Source organism: Meleagris gallopavo, chromosome 2 (genome assembly GCF_000146605.3).
Source record: "Meleagris gallopavo isolate NT-WF06-2002-E0010 breed Aviagen turkey brand Nicholas breeding stock chromosome 2, Turkey_5.1, whole genome shotgun sequence".
In the NCBI taxonomy this organism is placed as follows: domain Eukaryota; kingdom Metazoa; phylum Chordata; class Aves; order Galliformes; family Phasianidae; genus Meleagris; species Meleagris gallopavo.
Genome location: NC_015012.2, coordinates 25432998 through 25457049, shown reverse-complemented (window position 1 = coordinate 25457049; position 24052 = coordinate 25432998). Strand labels below are relative to the sequence as shown.

The 24052-nt window shown below is 35.8% G+C and overlaps 1 protein-coding gene across 1 annotated transcript in view; it reads right to left on the bottom strand.

Moving 5' to 3' along the window:
* The window catches only part of PRKCE (protein kinase C epsilon), a 278127-nt gene that overhangs the window by 70021 nt on the left and 184054 nt on the right, over positions 1 to 24052 (bottom strand). The window contains exon 10 of the mRNA XM_003203888.4: positions 21894 to 22067. Coding sequence (XP_003203936.2) covers positions 21894 to 22067 — 174 coding nt within the window. The remainder of the gene's footprint in view (positions 1 to 21893; positions 22068 to 24052) is intronic.

The following is a 24052-nucleotide window of genomic DNA, read 5'->3' as shown; positions in this document are numbered from 1 at the left end:
CCAACCAAAAAAAAATCCAAATGCTCAGCAGCTTTGAAGAGCTCAGAACTTCAGAACTCACCCTCCCAGACCAGAGGCAGTAATTCAGATGAGGGTGTCAGCCAGAAATTAACTCTCTGAAACAGTCTTCCCAAATACTGCTGCTACATGTTATTCTGGCACATTTCAAGCAAAACCAAATTAATAGCATTAAGTTAGAGATAGTTCAGTAAGAAAAAGTCCCAATATGAGAATGTAAAATGTATATACATTCTAAATATAAATGAAAATAATCTTTAAACTGAAAGTAGTAGCCAACCTCCTGACAGTCCTTGTCCAAATATTGTTCAGAATCCTTGAACACACATTTTAGAGGACACTGCCACCTATACACATGGAGTTTTACTCTTTGAATGGATCTTTTTTCTAGGATGGAGAAAAAAAACCCAACATAACAAGAACCACAGATAGCAGTTAAAACTACTATCACCAATTACACATAGGTGACTTTTAAAGCTCTGACAAAGAAGAAATAAAGCAATGACTTTTCTGTGCTATTGTAATCTTCAAGTAAAAACTCCCGAGTCACAACACCAAAGCCAAGAAGTTGCAAGCAAGCAAAAAGTTACACAAGCAATTCCCCTTGTATCAAAATGAAGATGTGACATACCTCTCAAAATGCCCAGATTGTTCTTGACTCTAATCCAGAAACTTCAAAGACAAAACACACACAAGAAGTGGAAGTCTGGATATCTACTAAGAAAAACAATATACCCATTCTATCAGGCTGATCCTAAACATCAACAACTTCTGTGTCCTGTAAGTTACAGCTGTGGAGTTCATATAACAGATTTTACAAGAGTTATGAACTAACATGACACAGTCAGATAACAGTGGCGGCTTAATGACAGCTTTGGCTTTTAGATTCTTTGAGTTTGGAAAATCTGTGAGGTTATAAAATACATGTGATGTTCACCAGGAATGATCATTCTAGTCCAACATATATGCCAGATTTTCCAGAGGTTCTAATAGCCCGAATACAAGTGAAAGTGTTTAAGCAGTACTTCCATTTTGCACTCTTTCATCCTTATCCACAAATATGTACAACTACATATTCATGAAAATATTACACAGCTAATGCATTCCTGACACATGGATTTTCTTATAAAATCTTAACACAGAGTAAACTGATCATGAGACTAATCCTGCAGAAACTTTATTTATTGTCACAGAATCACAGGGGTTGGACACTGTTAACTCCCTCCAGTAAGTTGCACAGGAAAGTATCCAGATAGGTTTTGAATATCTCCAGAGAAGGAGACACCACAACCTCTCTGCGCAGCCTGTTCCTTTCCACTGCACTCAAAGTAAAGATATTTTTCCACATGGTTGTATGTTCCAGTTTGCCCCTTGTCCTATGGCTGGGCATCACTAACAAGAGGCTGGCTTCCTCCACTTGACTCCCACCCTTTAGATATTTATAAGTGCGGACAAGATTCCCTCTTTGTCTTCTTCAGGCTGAACAGCCTCAGGTCTCTCAGCTTTTGCTCATAAGGGAGATGCATCAAGTCCCTCAACATCACTGTGACTCTCCACTGGACTCTCTAGAAGGACCCTGTCTTTCCTGAATGGAGAGGCCAGGACTGGACACAGTACTGCAGATGTGGCCTCATCCAGGCAGAGCAGAGGGAAAGGATCACCTCCCTCAACCTGCTGGCCACGCTCTGTTTAATGCACCCAAAATACCATCAGCCTTCTTGGCCACAAGGCACCTTACTCGCTCATGGCCAATCTGTTGTTCACCAGAATTCCTAGGTCCTTCTCTGCAGAGCTCTTTCCAGCATGTCAACCCCTAACCTGTACTGATGCACATGGCTATTCCTGCCCAATTGTAGGATTCTGCACTTGCCCCTTGTTGAACCTCACAAGGTTTTTTTCTACACAACTCTCCAGTGTGTCCTTGTAGAATGACAGCACAACCTTCTGGTGTGTTAGCCTCTCCTCTCAGCTTCATATCATTCATTTTGCTCCCACTAAATATGTTCCAGGTTTCTTTTCTAATAGGCAGAACTACTGTCAACATTAACATTTGCTTGCAAAATCAAGGTGAGAAAACTTGTGGCTCTGGGAAGATTGATCAACTTAGCCCAGCACTCAGTGCACGTATTCATCTTTCTGTGGTCCCTTCTAAGCCTAAATATTACACACAAAGAAATAGATTTGTTAAATGAAAATAAAAACCAGTTTCTCCTTTTTATTCTTCTTACCACTTGTATTATAATAATGATCACGTTATTGAAAAACTTATAACTACATTCCAGTGCCCAGGCAAGAATGCGTTGGGATGGTTTAATTTTTCCATTATTGTAAATTATTTTCCTTTTATGGACTCCACTAAAGAAATGCAGACACACAGTGTGAAAAGTCAATACAGAAATCACAGAAATTACAGAAACACCAAGGTTGGAAAAGACCTACAGGATCATCCAGTTCAACCATCCACCTATCATCAGCAGTTCTCACTAAACCATATCCCTTAACACAAAATCCAAACGTTCCTTGAACACCTCCAGGATTCGTGACTCCACCACCTCCCTGGGCAGCTCATTCCACTGCCTGACCACTCTTTCAGAAAAGTAGTATTTCTTAACATCCAGCCTAAATCTCCCCTGGCGCAGCTTGAAGCCATTCCCTCTAGTTCTATCACCAGTTACACGAGAGAAGAGGCCGACCCCCAGCTCACTACAACCTCCCTTCAGGTAGTTATAGAGAGCAATAAGGTCTCCCCTGAGCCCTCCTCTTCTCCAGACTGAACAATCCCAGCTCCTTCAGCTGCTCCTCATAAGGCCTGTGCAACAGACCCCTACCAGCTTTGTTGCCCTTTTTTGAACCCACTCCAGGGCCTCAATGTCTTTCTGGCAGTGAGGAGCCCAAAACTGGACACAGTACTCGAGGTGCAGCCTCACCAGAGCTGAGTACAGGGGGACAATCACTTCCCTGTTCCGGCTGACAACACTGTTTCTGATGCAAGCAAACGATTCTAAATAACCTCTACAGGCATTGATTTTTATGACATGTATATGCCAAATGGTTTTCATTTCTATAAGAAAATAACATGATAGTTTTCTAAATTACCAATATAAAATGGTGCAAGTAATTTTGAGGTACACTAAGTTTCAATCTGTTAGAATCTGATTTCATAAATCGATAAAGCTTGTGATAGCTTTGATTTCACAAACTCAAATTTACAGAGTGCCAGTCCTTGGATTACAAAGTCAACATTTTTCAGAGCTGTACATAGAACTATTTTTGAGACTTAAAGCTCAATGTTTTAAAAAAATATGTATCTTGTTAACTCGATCTCTTAAGTTTCTTTTTAGAAAATTAGATCATAACTTGTTGCATGCATGATTTTTCCCCTATGTCAATGTTGGAGTGTATGATGTTTTTCCTTCTACATAAGCATGTCTATAAGAAGCCCAAACAAGTTCAGAAAGAGTTATATAACATTTTTTGCATTTTTGGGGACTATAATGAAAGCGATAAGATTATGGCATAGATCCTAGAACAGATTAAGTGCAGAATTCTATGATGAATGAAAGTTTGGGTCATTAAAAGTGCAGACCTAGATATTTTTTTGTTGCTGTTGTTAAACCACACACAGTTCAACATCCAGGACATAAAACCTTGCACTTAACAAACACCCTTATTGGAGGTCAGCAAGAGTACTAGTGCATAAGTCAAAAGGAAGAGAAAACAACCAAAAAATTATTACTAGCAAGTCTGATCCAAAACTTCTATCAAGACGGAAAGTAATTAAGTATATAGCTGTAAGAAAAGATTGCACTAATTCTTGGGGAAAAAAATCTCCTAAACAACACCTGACAGATAATTTGGATGTACACAGCACGGTCTCTGAATCTTGGTAAATCAACAGTTTAATAGATCTATAAAGTTGTCTGAAAACAATGCTTAATATTTAGTTTAGCATATTGGAAGTGCTAGAAATAGAAAGATGAAAAATTTTGGAAAAATTCTGGAAAAATTTTTGTGGATTGAAACTGGTAGAAAAATGAAGTCCCTTAGCCTCCACCAGGTATGATGTTGTTTTTCAGTGAAGATTCTTTCCACAGAAAAATATATATGAGCAGCTTAGTGGAGTAATATACTGCTCAGTGTTTGTCTTTTTACTGACAGTTTTCTCTGCAATAGAAATGTGACTGTACACTGTAACAGAGAAAACTATCCACACAGATGTCTGTTGCGACCCTTCCATTACTGAAAGATGACTGGCTGTTAACATTTTCCAGTATCACCATCAGAAGCCTTTAACATTGAGCTTTCTTTTTCTAAATGCCAATGAGTTTCAGTGTGTTTTTCCAAGTACAAAGCATTTAATGAGGAGTTTGAATTGTTTCTCAGTGCTGAGTCATACAGAAACGCATAATAAAATCTTCCATTAGTTCAATTATTGAATTTAAGTAGAACCCATGTTTAAAATCACTTCAGTAGATCTAGCTTTGATCTGTAGTAGGGTTTTTAATCATGGAGATACATATGAAAATTCAAATCAGCTCAAGAAGGAAGCCAAAATTTTTTTGGAGATTGATGACAAAATCAAAAAAAGAAATTTTTTTAAAGATGTCCAAAATATATAAAATTGTAACAGACATATTAAGGGAAAGGTTATGAAAATAACTAACCTGCGCACAGTAGAGGCTGCTGAACACTGAACTACCAGGATAGAAGTATATTTTAACAGAAATATAGGTGCTTTGAGTACATGAATATATAAACACATTACTGCAAATGTTTTCTACACATGGTTTTGTTATAAAAAAAATGTCAGTCACACCTCTTTCATTCTCTTGAAATATCCCACCCTTCAGCCTCTTTTATGGTTTAGAATAGGAAGCAGAAACTGTGTTAAAATTACAGACAGAACTAAGTGCAAACTAAAGTCAGTTGGGTTTCAAGATTTACATGAAGACACTTCACAATAATCAAAATAGCAGTGGAAAACTCACTTGTGCATACCTTTCATATCGCTTTGTCTATCTGGCTTTCCTATTTTATCCGTTTCATCCCTCAGACTCACATAACAGTGGATAAGACACAAAGTGAGTGCAGCCAACAGGTTAAGACTTGTATCTATCTGTCTGAGTCAGGCCTTGTTCAAACACAGAATGTCAAGACTGCAGACTTCAAACCAGCAGCCATGTGCTTGGTAGTGATGCTAAGCAGAGCAGCCGGCTGGGAGCAGAGCTGGTCCTGCCTGGAAAGCTCACAGCTCTGCAAGATGATAATGACAGGCAGTCACAGTGGATATCTGAGACAATTCGGACAGAATTGCCTGAAGAAAGAAAAACATGCAAAGACATACAAGTTCCCAAAAGATCAACGTGTCTTAAAAGTGCCAACACCAGTGTACACTAGGATACAACTACTCTTTTCCAAATTCACTGCTGCATTTGTAGACAGAAACTTACAGTCCCATCTTTTTTTCTGTCCTTTTTAGAAATCAACATTCAGATCTTTTACATTCCACTTGGGATCAAGAGTAATAAATGCTCTCCTGCATCGGTAACATACTGCCTAATCCAAACCTAATACTATACAGAAATAATTATTTCCCAAGATGGACAGGGGAGATGATAGCATAACAACTTGAGAGTATAATTGCTTTATGTGTATCAATTACTACTGTGGTTTCACTGGCTACAAATATTGGAATTAAAAACAAACAAAACAAAAACCAAAATGAAAACAGCAATTGCATATGCTGCTCACATACCTACAGTGCCAAAAGCTCAATTTCTAACAGATGAGAAAATGACATCTCATCTGCGATGCATATTTCTTGTAATGGCAGAAGACCTCCAGGCTGGTGTTTCTGACCCTTCTGGAGTCACTGAGCATTTAACCATTATTTTCAAAAGAATCAAAATTGACCCACAAATCTTGTTTTGCATTTTCCTGAGCAACTTAATAGTAATCATGACAATAAATAATTTAGGATCACATCTAAGGTGATGACAGCCACAAAATATAAACATAAATAAACTGCAGATCATGCTTTCTTATCATTCTTTTGAGATAAAAATTCATTGCTGTCTAGAGAAGGCAGATTATCTGCAATTTCACAGCTGGCTTGCTGTCCGAACAGTGAACTGCTACGGAGCAGAGCAAGTCTCTTCCCCTCTTGTTGCATCTCAGGCACCCAACAGTGTCAGACAGGTTAAGCTCACTGATACATAGATTGTTCTTTTTCATTTTTAATTTTTTGTAACTTTAGTTTTCGCCTCTATCAGCAAATGGATCTGATTCATCCATGACAGGGCTTGCTGAAATGGATGAAATGAAATTTTGGGTACTCCAGGAAGAGGGTATAGAGCAAGAGATTTCTTCTTTCAGCAGCAGCTTATGGTCTTAGATCAATGCCCACACCTACTAGTCATATTATTAATTGTTCACTGTTCATGTGGCATGGAAAAAAAATACAGGTGTTTTGTTTTTGCACAGATTCAAACAATGCTTATTTTCAATTTTTTTCCTCCAATAGTTAATTGCACTTTTTCAGCATCACTGAATTAAATGTAGTCATTATGAAAACAAACAAACCCCGCCCCCCCCGACAACCCTACCTCACACAAATTGGGCAACATCCTGAAAAAAGTTTTCAATGACTTATGCCTGACTGTCAGATATAGACTCAGAAGACTTTCTGTATTCTTTCCATAAACATTCTTATTAGGTGACATCCTGTGACAGTAAGATGTTGTACAACATTGTGAAAAAATGTATGGTGACATCACATGGTATCTTCTTCCATCATTATGAGCCTGATTAAAAGCTAAGCAACTTTTATGAGTTCTGGATCAAATCACAATTGTAGCAATAACTTACATAGCTTCACTTAATTGTTGCACACAAACAGTGATGAGAACGTGAACTTCATTTTTTAAGACATGGCTTTAAGATAGAGTTTTCAGTACCAATTTTCAGCATCAAGGTTGACTACAAAGAATATATAAAGGTTTAAAACATGTAAAAATAAGTGTAGGTTTTGATAAGCAGTTAGAAAAAGTGAAGAATTTTTATACGCTTAGTTATATGGCTTATAGGTAAAAAACTCATGCCCTGTGTGCAACACTGATAAATTTTAAAATAGGTCCACCAATTTTTTATATTATGAAAACAAGCTATTAGTTTGTTGAGCTATGAAAATCTCAATAGTATTTATGAATAGTGGATTGCTGGAAATGTCATAATTGTTCAAGAAAATTCCTGTCAGAAATTTTATTTTATTGCAAATGCAAAGTTAAGACAAACTGCCTTTCTTTGAATGATGCATGGGTAATGCATTCTCTTTGGGTAACACAAACAGGATTGCAACTAAAATTTTTAAAAGACCACCACTTACATATAAATGAACAGTTATATCTATGACTAAATCTACCTTTACTTTCATGTAGATAGATACACTTAAGTTTGAGCACACACACACAAAAAAGCTATCTTATTTTTAATCATAGATTATTTTATTTTATTCTGTGTATGTCAGTAAGGTATGCACATATGTGTTTTTTGAATCTTACTTATTTTACATTTTAAATTTCAGGCTGTGGAATGTTCTGTCCCTGAACTAGCAAAGGTTTTCAGCATATCAAAGAACATAATATATGAACAGTTTTTTTGTTCACAGTTTTTGATGCCTTGGAATCAACAATTGGTGAGTTGTGCATTTCTACTAATGCACACTAAAACTAATGTCAAAGCTTCACATAAATCATTTGACAATAAACACAAAAATAATATATACTGAAAGTCCTAACAAAATATTTACTTTTACTCTATAGCAGCTGTGGTATTACATAAATCAAGGCAAAGAGAAAGCAAAGTTTATATCTTTCTTCATGAAAGATCAAAAACTAAGATCAGGACACAAGAAATGACAGACAAACATGACAAGCTGTTAAAGTAGAATGATGCAATCAGTTTGTTAGCTATTAAGAACTAAAAAAATCTCATGTATTACTGAAAAAATGAACATGCTCAATGGGACATATTTCTAGCTCTGTAAGATTACAAAATGCTGGACTTGTAGCTTACGTAGTCCCAGTGGTTACACACTGCATTTCCAGAACTATTCCTGGACTAAAATGCATCCAATGAATACAACATGCCATAACCTTGGTCTTGTGCAATTTTTCATTCTAAGAAAAAGTACATTAATCTTTAAAATATGTTCTCTGGAGTTAGGAACAAAAGAGCAGTGGTAACAATTTGCATGAGCTTCGCCTTTTGTGATTCAGTAAATATACTAGCAGTGATCTGAAACTTCCCCTTTGGTACTTTGTACTCATACTAACCTAGCATTTCAAAGCACATGTCAGCTGAACTGACACAATTTCCCATGTCTTCACTTCCAGAGGAGAGAGAAGATCTTTTTGAAATTTTCCTGTACATTCATCTTGAGGTTTCATGAAACTCCTTTGAAGTTTATAACCAAAGGTTTCTATGGGACAATTTACATAAGTCATAAGTGAGTTTTAAATAATGATCACAAACTTCCCTCTTTTAAATTAACAGATATACATACATAGAGGGGAAAAAAGTGAGATTTTTTATTTTCAGATTACAACATTTTAAAATTTTTAATCATGTTACTCAAATCCTCAAGTAAATTTAATTGTAGTCAGTATATCTTTGTGAGGCCCTCAGTAATTTGACAAGACATTAACTTGCAAGAAAAACTTGTGGGCAGGATAAAAAAAATATAATTCTTCACTGCATCATAAGGATAAGGTCTGGGAACTTTTTTCATAGTTTAGATTTAATTATTCAAATATGACACAGTTTGTCAAGACACAATGTTCTGTCTGCAATCTGGAAAATAAGTTTAATAATGTAATTTAGCGTTTACTTCCAAAATATTTTCAAGAAGAATCCATAAACTCATATGTCCTTTAGCCTCTTCAAGCAGTAGCTTCCACATTTCCTCAAGGAATGTAAACAACAGCATACTGCTAATGGATAAAACATTATTTTGCTCTGGGACAAGGCCAGTAAATAAACTTCATTTCTGTCAATGCTATTTGCAGAATGATCTTAACCATGTAATCAGATAATGGTTAACAAATTTTAATGAAGCTGGATTGTATACCAAATTCTGAAAAAGGTGATATTTTAGGTTAAAGGGAGCTGCCTGTGGCTTCTTAAACCCAAGTCATCAGTCTAAATCCAGTTAAAAAGCAAAGTGAAACAATACTTAGATATTGGGTTACACCTGTGGCTGAGATTACATATTAGCCTAAGGGATATTTGAATCACACCAAATGTTTTATATAATAATACAACATTGAACTATACTGTGGAAACCAGTTAATCTCCTCAGGCACATCACCCAGCAACAATTCTTTCTTAACTTTTCCCACAGGTTCATGGCAAATTCCCAAAAGTTCAGAGGTTGTGTGAGTTTAAGCCACTCTAAATTCAGATTCCTATCTAAAATTCTGTCATTTTTGATCCCAAAATCTCACTAGATAGGATCTTCCTGTTTCTTGTTATGCCAGAAAAGCTCTGCAGGCTTTCTCTCCTACGCTGCTGAGTACAGCAGTTGCCGTTAAAAAACTTGTTCTTGAGTACTGTATGCATGGAAAGGATGTTTATATATATAATCAAGAAAGTGAACTTGTGGCATCAGTCAATCTGAATGATAACTCAGCAATACGATCACCAAGTTTCTCATACCTGAATACAATTAAAAAGAACCAGGAATTAAATATATCATCTGGAATAATGAATTTTAACTCCCTGAAGAAAGGTCCTTTTACTAAAACTTGTTTCCCTTTCACTCTAAAATTATCTAAAAATACAAATGAGAATTCTTGGATGTTGAAACAAGCTAAGTAAAAGCTCTTTTAGAACACGTTTCCTATTGTATGGATCCACAAATGGATGCATGGGCTCTACTCATCAATGTATCCAACATAGCTACTATTACTTATGGAAGAGATGTCTATACTTTTGCTAAGCAATGCTCAGAGAGAAGTGTTAAATAGTCACTGAAATAAATTTAAAAATACTTTTAATTCATTTATATCTCAGAAACTCAAGAAAAGAACACTGCAAAATGAATATCTGAAAGAGAATGGCACCACTGTTTGGCATGCTTTTTAATGAAGTCTGAAGTCTACTGCATTATGCACGATGCCCTTTTGGCTCTGGCATGACATTGCCAGCTGTGATTTGTTGCCTATTCTACTGATGGGAGAGCAGAGTGGTGAGGCCAGTCTCTTTTCAGTGGTACGTGGAGACAGGACGAGGGGAAAGGGTCATAAGCTGCAGCATAGGAAGTTTCGCACGAATGTGCGTAAGAACTTCTTCACGGTGAGGGTGACGGAGCACTGGAACAGGCTGCCCAGGGAGGTTGTGGAGTCTCCTTCTCTGGAGATATTCAAGTCTCGCCTGGACGCCTACCTGTGCGACCTGGTGTAGGGAACCTGCTTTGGCAGGGGAGTTGGTCTCGATGATCTCTAGAGGTCCCTTCCAACCCCTACAATTCTGTGATTCCGTGATTCTATGATGGGAAAACTCAAGATAATGTAATACATCTTCCTTTACCACCTTAACTCTCAGTGCTGTTCTATCAGATTTATTATGTATTATTTACCTGTACTATACTATGCAATATTTTTTGTATTCATTACAGAAAGCACATCAATCCATCTGATGGAAATGCTTGTTTCCTCTATCTTAGAAACTGCAGCATATTTAATTGCTAATAAGGTAGTCAGGTACAGTAATTCACTGTTGTAAAACACTATGGAAAAATAATGCAGTTTGGAGAATTTTAATGGCATAGACAGTACTTTCAGGTATACTGTTATAAAGAAATTGCATAAATGCTGCACTATTGGATTGTCTATTGGCAGATGCGTTATTTAAGAGGACATTCCCACTAAAAAGAGAACTATGCTCTACATCATTTATATTTCTATATAGTTTTCCAGTTTTCTGCATAGTTTTTCACTCTAAACACTTGTCACAAGCTTTATTATGTGCAAAGATGTCACCTCCTTGACCATCTTTGGCTCATGAAATATCAAAGTTGCACTTCTCCTGATACTGGAAGAGTATCTTGAAAAATGGCATAATATGCTTTATCCTCTGCCTACATTCTTCCTGCACATCATCTTTGGTATCATTAGAGACAGGATACTGGGTTGAACAAATTTTTGTCTCTTTTTATGTCTTATTCAGTATTTCATGAGATCAAATCCTTATATTACCTTCTATGTGGCTCTCTGCATAATAGCTTTCCAAAAGAGTATGAAAGAAATGTCATAAAAGGTTAAAAAAAAAAATCACATTTAAAGAGACAAATTATGAGCACATAGAATAATGAAAACTGATAAATACATGCAGAATTCTTAGTTGACATACAACAATTCTGTGTTCAATGCATTTTCATAATCCTTCCTGAAAATGAAGCACTTCATGGTTATTTATTGATTTATGTAAGCACCACACAGTGTTTTTTTTTTTTTGTTCCAAATGACAAACTTAAGTTACCTGAGCCAGGCTTTTCCAATACCTATTGAAAGTCATTATTTGTACACCTCTCTACACTGTCTGGATTTCTGTAATTCTATAAATGCAACAGTGACCTTTGAAAGCATTAACTGGATCTACTTTCTGTTCCATATTTTCCTGTTTTCAGAACATGATTAATTTTTAGCAAAGCATATGCTTCACGCAGCTGAAAACCCTGGCAATTCACAAGTATGAATTAATCAGACAACAGCAAATACTGCCCCAAAATGTAACGATTTCAGCCACCATCTGAAGTAAAGCAGTGCAGAAGAGAAGACAGGCTCTTATCTCTAAGACATAGGTTTTTTTCTACAGTTCTGGATGCAGTTTGAAGGAGTAGAATTGTGTGTGATTGTTTTAGCATTGGTTTTTAAAACAGGAAGTAAGTGCCATAGATTTTTGAAGAAACATCACAACTGAAGCATTTAAAATTACTTATCATGGCTGATTACACGAAGATTTTTACAAAAAATATATTTACAGAAGTTTATAAAATGGATCCCCTTCATCCTTTTATCTGCTGAACTGAAAGTATCTAACAGTAAAACTTCCTTTCTTGTGCAGCTGGCAAGGCACATGTACTCTAAAGGGCAAAGTTTTTTCCCAGTACAACTCAACTGTATGTGTCTTACAGATTTACATTTACTGTTTCTAACTACCAGTGGAAGTTGTATATACCCCAATACCTAATTTCTTTCTAGTTCAGAGATACTGTGGAAACACAGGCATGCAAGTGACACATCACTTCATCTACTCTTAAATGCTAGGTTTGTGTTATGGATCAGCTTCCTTGTCATCTTTTTAAGGAGATAAACAATGCACTGAATACTTCCGAGCTTAAAGAATGGTCTTGGACCCACCCAACATGGGAAAACAAAGAAGCCCTTTACTCATTTCCCCACACATAAGCATGAGGCTAAACACTACTGTAATAGGCAGAAGCAAACCATTCTGCAATAAAGAAAGTGCTTGTGTGTGTGTGTTGCTGCTAAAATTACTCAGGACTGAAACTGACATAAAATGGCATTAACTCGAGGCTTTTAACTCTTCTAATGCACCTATTAACATTGTAAAAATAATCTGATTATGGTGTGGTTTTGAGAAACAGAGATTAGAAGAAATCTATTCTAAGTTACACCCTGCTTGAGTTTGGTCTGCCTCACACATGGTGTATGTGTAGATGACATTCTATGCCAACATTAAAACTATTCAGTCCCACAATATATTAAAATGCGAGATAAGACTGAATTTAAAATTATTACTGTGCACATTTCAAAAAAGCAATGAACATTTTAATAGAGATGCAAACAATTATTTTGTAAATTTCACTTCTTTCCCATGGCAAAATTCTCTTGTGTACAATTATCAACTACTAAGCTTACTGCTATTGCAAAAGAAAATAAAAAAAAGTTTTAAAATGCCCAAATTAATCCATGAATTCTAATGAGAATAATTTCCTGCATTTAGGAAAGAAGCTGAAGAAGAATCAAATTTGATATACAATTTCCTTTTTCTCTTCCTGTGGGATGAGTTAGTTGCTTACTTGTATGAGCAACACCTAAAAAACACACTGTAAAATGTTGTCCCATTATCACTTATGTAAAATGGACTTTCTTTAAATAGTTTCTTAAACAGTTAATCAGCATAAACAGGGCATCCTGACAACCTCTGTTTACATATGTAATGTAAACATTATGTTTCCACTTATTTTAAAGATAGGTTTTATCATTATAAATTCATTGTTGTATGGAACCCATTAGAGGTAAATTGTGAATAGCGCTTTATGCTGTAAAATACAAGGAAGAGCACAAAGTGTATTAGTAGAGCAGAAAGAGTCATGAACTCAAGTATCTACTGACTAAATGGTTGGGGGAAAGGAGTTCTGCACCAGGCCTGAGGATGATCTCAGGATGTGAAGAGGAAGAATAGGAAAGAGGTCATAGCACATGACTGCAGAGTGATATACCCTGATACAAACTCATCAGGCATATTTCTTTCAAGGGATACTGTCATAACACTGATTACTTCTATTTTTCCTACTCCTCTCTCCCTAGATGAAACTAAACTAAAAGCCACAATTGCAGGATTTTTTTTTAAGCATCTTTGTCCAATTATCCTGTTGAATGATGGGTACTCCACTGGTTACTCCATTCCCCCAAAATTTACTAAATTAGGTATATCAGAGCCAACTAGCATGATGTTAAGATAGCAGTAAGACAAAGCTTCTATAGTGATTTTATAACCCAGTAAGCGATGGATATCCTCCAGTTCTATTCAAAATTGGCTACCCCCTTTGCCCTGTTTGGACGACAACATTCCCAGTTCCTCTGATCTCTGTTTAAAGCATGGTGTACAAGACAGACAGACTCGCCAGGAAAGTTACTGGCAAAGGATATGATATATTCTGAAAACTCTTCCCTCAAACATGCCTCAACTGGAGCAAGAAATTTTTCTCAAGGGGAAAAGTGTGCAGTGTGTAGTTCCAGATAATCTGTTCAAGAGATATGCAAACTGTGAAACTGAAAAAGGTCTTCACCTCCACCTGTTATCCTTAAACCCTCCTGTCTGCACATGATCACAGCAGAACTAAAATTACGAAGCTGAATTTTACACTTGGCTACACTAAGATACATGCAACAACACTGGCAGCATTAACTCTAAAATCCTAATGTACTCGCATTAGGTAAATAAAATCAGTGCAAATTATAACTCACCCTCAACTATTTCATGACAGTAGTTACACTGAATTCTGGCTGCAGATGCTGAGTCAGGGCTATTCCCAGGGTTTGTCGAGGCCTCAAAAGGTTACAGCACAGCAAAAAACATGGAGCTGCAGCTGCAGCTCTCACTTTTGTACATGCAAAGTAGGAACAAGCCCTAGCTTTGAGAGGGTGTGAAAGAGTCCCGTTCAGTTTGGGTGCTGCATCACAAAATAAAAGTCTTTCCGGTCTGAAAGAGAAGCATTTAGGCTTTCCTGATTGATGCCTTCTCTATGCTGGAGGAGCAGTTTCTCCTACAGGCCCTTGATGAGTCTAGCTGCACTGATAGCCTGACTTGAAGTGTAACACTAAAAGGACCAATGTGAACAATGAGTCTTTAGTGACCTAACCAGGCTTTAATAATCTTCAAGAACAGCTAGCAATAACTGAGCAGCATAATAGCAAGTTTCCAAAACCGGGTCATCATGCTGGAAACAGAGGCTTGTGTGTGTGAGAGAGACAATGATTACAGTATTTAATCAGCAGCTTCACCGTTCCAACTATTTTTGACCACAGTGTCTACTTTTAGACAATAAACTGATTACAGTCAATGAATTCATGCTCTGCAGCAGTCAATAAGAAATCTAAATTTAACATACACATTTCTCAAAGGTTTGAAAAACCTTTTTCTGCCAAAATTTCTTAAATATACAGGACTTTGATGGTATGATATAAGAGATATTAAGAGATATTACTCCAACTTCGAGTGCTTCATGACGTGTTCTGAAGAATGAGTTCACTGCAATATTTGTGATTTAGAATGACTATGGAAAACAGTTTGGAATAAAAAGATAGCTATTCTTGTACACATTTTGTGAATATGCATCTTTAATAATACAGTTAAAATATTCAAAAGAATTTTGAATATAAATAAATACAGATGGATATAAAACACCTACCATTTTATTCTACCTTTTTATTGTAGTTAGCACTTTCCATTAAGAAATAATTATAAGAAAAATTTCTATTTAGATTGCATTAAAATATTTTAGCACCAAAATAGCTAAAAATATAGGGGCTACTTTAGTCTTTTGTTACACACATGTACAAATCTAGTGAAGCAGGGATAATAAGAAACAGAATTGGGACCTAAAAAGTTCTAATTTGACACTAATCAGTAATAAAAGGCAACGCAAACTTGTGCTAATCTGATTACACCCATATAGCAATATCTACATAATGGATTTAGCTGCTTAGCAACAAAAATACAAGAATACCAGATAAAACAGATTATAAACTCTGATTATTCCCAGATGAATATTACAGTGGCCAGTCAGTTAGGTCAATTTGCACTGTATATAATAAATGGCACAGAAGACTTTTTTTTTTTTTTGTACAAATATATGTAAGAAAAATAAGACTAGCTTTTACATTAGCCAAGACAGTTATGGTTAAATGTTACAGTGCTGCTTCTTGAATTAATTTAGAAAGCAAGGCTTAAGGACATCATAAATATACGAATCTCTTCCTTTACACTTCCACATTTCCTGACAAAAGTAAGTAACTTTAAAAATGTAACTTTATTTTATATCTTTTGAAACATTCCACCTTTTGATACTGATTCTACAGCAAAACACTACTATAATATTGTACTACTGGACTTCCAAATCCTCCCTGGAAGCAAGGTCTCCTATTCATCTCCATGGAAAATACAACACACACAAGGAGGACAAGAACACTATTTGATAGAGCAAATTCTCAGCTACAAAATACAATTTTTCAACGCAGTCACCACCACCACCAGCTATGCATTTTCATGAGCAATGAACAAAAGCTTGCATGCTGTGCTCATAACAATCTGCAACTGCAGAGGTGACCCATTGTTGCTGTCACCACCACAGAAATGCACCACCCACTGCCTCACTGTTCTCACATCCACTGTTTGGTCTCTATAAACATTCAGCAAGCGTCAATATGAATGTCAGTGGGTGCCATTTATTTCCACATGGAGGATTTCGGTTCCATACCTTTCCTTCATATGAACATCAATGTCAAATACAATTTTGTCAGACTGTGCCTCTGCTGCCAACTGTTGCACAACAAAATGTAACTGAATACTGACGGAATGGTTCAGTTCCTACTGCTTTACTGCCACCATCTACCTCTAATGTTATGGGCCAACATAATAAAATAGCAAGCCTTGCTTTCAGAGCAGCCCTCATTCAGACCATGAGTAGAAGAAAGACTGAAAGAAGACTTTTGTTTTTGACAAAGAGGGTTCTGATGCAGAAAGAAGCTCAGAGATATGGCAAAAATTAGAAAGTAACAGCGTGACTGCTGAAACTGAAACAAAATCTCCTAATTCTTAGCTTTAAAACACATCAGCCTTACCTAAAGCACTTTAGATATTGTGCAAATGCACTGAGATGAGTGGTACCTGAACCACAGTTCAGGTAGAACATAATAGTTAACAGATAGGCATAGTGGAAATAGGCTCATTACTACATATTCATAAATGTCTCTGAGGTCTTTAACCATTATGTGGCTACCTTGTAGTATCCGAATATAGAGGAAAATCAAATTGCATTGCAGGTCTGTTCAACTATGCACAATGAATAGACAGGCTGCAGTGAACATGAAGCCAATTGCATGGAAATAAAAATTGTTTTTAGGGTTGGTTAAGTCTAACATTTTAACTGTAGTAACATTTCTGACTCACTGTAACCTTAGTTCAATTGTTTTCTCTAAGAAAAATAACTGTAATGCTAATTAAGGTCCTTATTAATTCAATTAATTCTTTATAATTCATTATAAAAATTGCCCTATACTCCGTACTATGGCTGTCCAGAAAGCAATTTTGTTGAAGATAGTAATCAAAATAAAACAGGAGGGCTCAAGTCTCAAATTTAACTAATTTCATGAAGTTGGATAAAAAAACAAATGGTAGATGTTAGAAGCAGTAGCTCTCTAGTGTTTCAAATTTATTATGATTATAATAATCTTCCCATCTTAAATATTTAAAAAAAAACACATTTTCTTTCTAAAGCATTAAGATAATTTATTATAAAACATGGAGTGTGAACATACATGTGTATATACCTATATCTAATATGATAGAGAATTTTAATACAGAATTTTAATACTATAAGGAAGGTTGAAAGGGGCAGATGAGGAATAAAGTGGAGATATGTATACTGACATTTTGTAGAATCTCAACTTTCCATTGGAAAATCTTTAATATTCAGAGTTCTAATACTTCCAACTACAAACAGAATATTGCATTCAAGAATGCCTTCAGAGAACACAGCTCTACACCTAAGACTTCCTCACCAGCCATCTGACTGAATCATTATCAACCAAACCTAGTGCTGACACTGTCCCACAGCTGATCACTGAAGCAAAGCATAAGGTTGAAGTGGATATAAAAGAGGGGAAAAGGGCAATGTCAGAATTGTTGTCAGAGAGACAGAATATAGAAGAGAAAAAGAAGGTAAGAGGAAAATGTAGGGGGAAAAAAAAAATAAAAATATATGCAAACAGAAGTAGACCTGAACCTTCCCTTTCCCCATGTCTGACATTTTCTCAATAAAGGATATGAAGCTCCTGAATAAATCAAAGATGATGATAAGAAACAATAAGCTCTTACAAAAACACTGTACACTGTATGCTGAGCTTTGTGCAAGTTTCTGTGAGTGTCATATATAGAATGCAAAATTCTTTATTTATATCCCCCTAGACAGACTGAATGCTTTGCTTATAAGTTTAGGATTACAAAGCAGCCCTTGAAAATGCTGACAGTTGCTTTGACCACAGTCTGGCCAAAACAGAAAGGAATCGTATAGGATGTGTTATGACTTTAGAATGTATGCTTCACTAAAACACCTGTACTCCTTCTACATAAAAACACACATCAGCTGTGGTTGTGCCAGTATACTTTACACTCTTTCTAATGTGTGGGACTGGGTCACAGAGTTCATACCTCAACTACTGCAAACAAAACATCATATATCAGCCTCTTTATCTCAAGCTCTAGAACAGAATCCAGCTCTCTTGACTTCCAGGTCACTGTAGAGGACCACAGCACTCCCTAAAGTACAACATTTATATGCATATAATTTAAATATAGAATGCTGATTTTCTGGATTATTTTTGGTGGAATTAGAGCACGTTGGTTTCATCAAACAAAGTTACTTACGGAGCTAAGCAAATAGGAAACAGAATTTGTATTTTATAAATAAACTTTTAGAACTTTATTAGTCTTTCAACTGAAGGCTCAATTTCTGAAAAGTACATTTAATTCTCTGGAATTTGACCTGTACATAGCTTTGAGATTAACTGAGTGAAAATATGTACTTATAGTTAAACAGGAATATTCTGATGAATTGAGGCCACAAAAAGATTACGATGCTAATCCCGAGTTTAGAAGAATTATTTCTGTATTTAAATTAGTGATGCATATAAGCTGTTTTTGTCCCAATGCCTGTAACTTGCAGAATTTTCATCTGCAGATAGGAATGCAAAAGGTAGGTTTGAATATAGAAAACAAAAAACAGTATGTTGTTATTAGCCATTATTTGGCATGATTTCTGAATATTAAATACTTCTAAAATATGATCTTTTATTTATTTGAGATGAAAATTACAGAATGTAGTAAATGATACTAATGAAAATCTGCTTTATGGAAAAAAAAAAATACCTGAAGCATACTGACTGTACGATGCACGTTAGGCAACTTTTCTTTAGTAATAATGTGAAGACACAGAGGGAAAACACCGCAATACCTAAAGCTGAACTCTTACATTTAAATTTTTGTGGAAAAGGAACAAAGCAAGCAATTTTATTGCATAAAATAAACCTCTGAGAGCTTTGGCAATGAATACTGAGTCAACCTTCCCATTAATTAGGGTGTATGCAACAAATAAGCTCGACTTGAAACTTAGAATTTAATTACAGCATGATCACTTCAATAACCAGTTCTGTAAAATATAGGAGCAATGGTCTGGCATACAACTGCAATGTAAGTAACTAGATACTACTGTTCAACACATTTTAAACTCTACTGTAAAATGGCCTTTCTCTCAGTAAAGCTACTTTCACCATAGACCATAGTTGGTCTATGGTTAACAAACTTTCCTATCTGTTTTTCTACTAAATGCAAGCAAATCATTAATTGACTCATTCACTTAGTACTGTTTTATTTTTTTCATCCATAAATATTTTATAGCTTTAATAGATATATTTTAATTATTAATTCCTATTAGAATTAATTTTAGCTTTTACATTTTTGCTTCCTCATAGAGTTCTTTGCAAATTGCTTGTAGGCTTAAAAACCACTGATTTGTCACGTATGGACTTTGCATTTGATTGGGTATCACTCAATGCAGTTTTGATTGCATAGCGTCATTGGCATATGGTTTGTAACTCTATAAATTACCCAACTATCAATTCTTCTGAGTTCATGAAAAAAGAACACAAATTACAATCTTGTTAAATCTTTTCACTGCAAGAACAAAGTAGCTTAGTTTCTCCGAGTAAGAGACCTAGGAAGAGAGAAGATGGTAAGAAGAATTTCTAAATACCTTGCTTTGATAAACAGAATGGTGAAGAAGACAAAAAGCACAATATAAAAGAGGTGAGAACAATTGGGAAAAAATAACACAACAAAAAGAAATAAAATCTCCAGCAAACCAGAGTAGTAGCTGGAGAAACTTCTGGCATAACTCACTTCACATAAACTGGTTTTTACTGATATGTTCTGCTACGTGATACACAACAGTGATACATTTATTTGTGTTTCAGAGTGTGTTGTTTTCTTTAGCTCTAAAGATTTCTCTCCGTTCATGGAGTTTATCCCTTAACCTTACTATAATCTTTCTATCACTTTCTTCATCTAAAATCGCCATTATGCTCAGTGACAGGAACACATTTTACAATATTTAAATGAACACACATACATTCAAATGAAATTAAAGTCTCAATAAGTGAAAGAAACACCCTATGTGGACAACATGGAAGAATCTTCTTTGTATATGCTTTCCTGGGCCTTTTTATTTTTCTTCTTTTTGTGTGTGTGTGTTAACTTCAAAGCGTATAAAACACTAATGCTTTTTCTCTATTTTTGGAACTTTCAAGTCATATTGGGTTTGTTATCAGAATATTTGAACACGCTACAATTTTGCTTCCACTAAACTGACTTTTTTTTTCCTTTGGCTTTCACAGTGTTCCATTTATTGTTCCTGACAACTTGTAAATAATTTTAAACAAGCACTTCAGTTATTCATTTGTACAATGCACGTTTTTAGCTATAGCACAGAAATGATTGGCAATACGTAGACATTTTCGTAAGCACACACATATGGTAATATGTACCATTATGTACTCTTATTTTTGTTTAATATGCAAATTTAATTATTCCTTTAATCTAACAAACATCTGTTTTCAATAAATTGATTCAACTGCTCAAATGCAACATCTTAATGAAAGGAAATAAACCCAGTAGTTTGGATCTATATGATGACTGGTAATTGAAGGAAATTGATTTTCAAGTATGTTATTTAAATTTTATATATAAATATATATATATATATAAAAGCACACATATATGTGTGTGCATATGTGTATTCACTAGATTTATTCCCTAGAAGTCAAAAGCTTATCCTGCTAAAATGAATGGCATGTTTAGTTTGATTGGCAAAGTTCAAACCCTTATGCTTAGAAATAGTAAACATCAGACAATTCAAAAATAAAAGATGCTTCTGTAAATTCAGTTGTACACAACTGATATTCTATTTGCAAGACAGATGCACCTTGTGTACATTTTGTCAATAAAGCTTTTTGAACAATTAAGTAAAAACTGTCAGATAAGGTGAATGATGAGAGAAATAAGGGGCAAAAACAATGATAAACAGTAACAGTCTGTGACATAAATTGGATCTCACACAGTTAGACTGATTGGATTCAGAGATCCTAGATAGTCAGCCACAGCAGCCAAACATTTGCTTCATCTCAAGGAGCAAACACAAAACATATGCTAAAACAAGGAATTTTTAAAGAAAAGTTACTAGCAAAGAAAACACCATGGGAAAAGGCTCTCATTATCAGTTCCTTCTACCTTTCCTTCTCCTTGCTGCTCAAGTACACGGCCAGAATTAGCATTATAGGAACTTATTTGATAAGCAGAATACATTGATTTTATACTACAAACCACAAGAATGAAACATTCAGCCATAATCTTATTTCTAACAAAATCATTTTAGAATTTTCCCTCTGAACACTAGATATTAAAAACACTTGCACTCAATTCAATAGATCTACGCATTATAAACGTATACAAGAAACCCAGAAAATGGCACCACAGCAGTCTTTTTTGTTTTATTTATTTATTTATTTATTTGAACTCATTTACTGCCATCTCCTGGTACTTACAGGGTAACAATGTTTTTGCCACTTAGCAGCAGCCAATACTCCCATGCAGCACTAGTGAAATGCTGAAATATCCGCATCTGCTCAGAAATGATTTTGCATTATGGTTATACTTTCTACGTTGCTATCTGTTATTCTGGAAATATTACATATTGTACTGTGGGCACAAAGTGGTAGAAGGCTCATGTAGCTTACCTTTGTCTGGAAGCAGCAGTAGAGTTGTGTTAGGTATGGATGTTTCCGTGCTAACGCCAGAATTCTCTTTTCTGTCATTGTGCAGTCTACGTCATCATCTTGAAGTATGACATCTTTTTTCAAGACTTTCACTGCATATACTTCATCTTTTCCTTTCAGTTCAGCTAACATTACCTAAAACAAACAAAAATCCCATGTACAAAAGCAACACATACTATAAATGGCTGTGTATGAGTTTGAATGCACTGGAAATACAATGAATAAATAATGCAACAGTGCAATGTTAGTTACAATTTTATCAAGGCAAGTATGTTTGCTTATAAAATTAAATAATTGTAATTTTAGGGAAAGATCTCTCTGGTATTCTTTAAATTTGAGACAAGCCTTACATAGTTGAGAACGCAGAGGACGAGAAGTTTTTATTCCTTTACTTGCATATCTTAAAGTGTCCCTAAGTCTCAAAAACTAAAAAAAGAAGGAACATAAATTAATTCCCTCCTTTTAGCTCCTATTTTTGCTTGTGAGACTTGTATGTGACGAACCTGATATGCAACTCCTCACACTACCCTGGCCACTTTAGAACTCTTGATTTGAACTGTTATAATTTAAGATTCAAGTTCTGTGCTCTGTTTAAGGTTAGTTCTGGCTTGGAGCCAGGGCAAGCTTCAGAGAACAGATCAGAAAACAGGGAGACAAAAAAGAACTGCTTCAGCACTGTGTCCTTACATCTGCAGTTCCCATATACCAAGGAAGGAAGAGAGTACTTGTGAAACAGATTCACATTTCAGTTCTCCTTTTAGGTTCCATAGTGCATAACACTGTGAAAAGAAAATCTGTAAGCACTGTAAATAGAGCCCCTTCTAAACTTGTCAATTCCCTATTGTGGGAAAGTATCTGGTGAATTATGTCATACCTAGTCTATCCAGTAGCTTTAAACTCCCTTATACTCATTGTATCATGTAAATTGTTCAGTGAAGTGAGTAAATTTGAACTGGATATTATCTAGAGAGGAAATGAACTCAGAACTGCACAGTGTTATTCCTGGGCTGATTTTTCCTGCTTAACCAAAACTATTTCAGTGATAAAATGAAGGTCAGGGAAGATGTGGGCCCTCTCTGGAAGGAAATTGGAGACCTGGTCCCAAGGAATACAGAAAAAGCTGAGGTGCTCAATGACTTCTTTGCCTCAGTCTTCACTGGCAAGGGCTCTAGCCACACCGCTCAAGGTTCAGAAAGCAACAGTAAGAACCTGGAGAAGGAAGATCTGCTTGTGGTAAGTGAAGACCAGATTTGAGACCATTTAAAGAACCTGAAGATGCACAAGTCCATGAGACCCAAAGAGATCCATCCACAGCTTCTGAGGAAACTGGTAGACAAAGTTTCCAAGCCCCACTATCCATCATATTTTAAAGGTCATGGCAATCTGGTGAAGTTCCCACTGATTGCAAAAGGGAAAACATAACCCCATTTTCAAGAAGGGAAAAAAAGAATACCCGGGAAGCTATGGGCCAGTCAGTCTCACATCATGGAGCAGTTCTTCCTGAAAACCCTACTAAGGCACATGGAAAATAAAGACAAGGTGATTGCTGGTAATCAACACGGCTTCACCAAGGGCAAGACATGCCTGACAAACTTGGTGGCTTTTTATAATGCAGGTACAGCATGAGTAGATAAAGGAAGACCAACTGACGTCATCTACCTGGACAAGAGGAAAGCCACTTTTAAAAATGTGGATTAAAACTGGAAGAGGGTAGATTTAGACTAGATAGCAGAAAGGAATTCTTTACTGTGAGGATGATGAGACACTGGAACAAGTTGCATAGCGAGGCTATGAATTTCCCCTCCCTAGAAGCATTCAAGACCAGGCTGGATGGGGCTTTGAGCAACCTGGTCTAGAAAGAGGTATCCCTGCCTATAGCAATGAAGCACTGACAATTCTGTTTCACAAGACTTGCCCTTAGTTACTGTAATGAGACAGAGCATGGAAAATTCCAGCTGATCAGCAGACTGATATTCATGACTGTTACTGCAAAGGTGGCTTTTACCCTATGCATAAAGTATGTAAGAAAACCATCAAGGTGAAAACACTTCCTGAATATCAGTATGAGTATTTTCCAAGTAGTACAGTCATAAATAAGTTACATACCAAGGGGAAAAAAA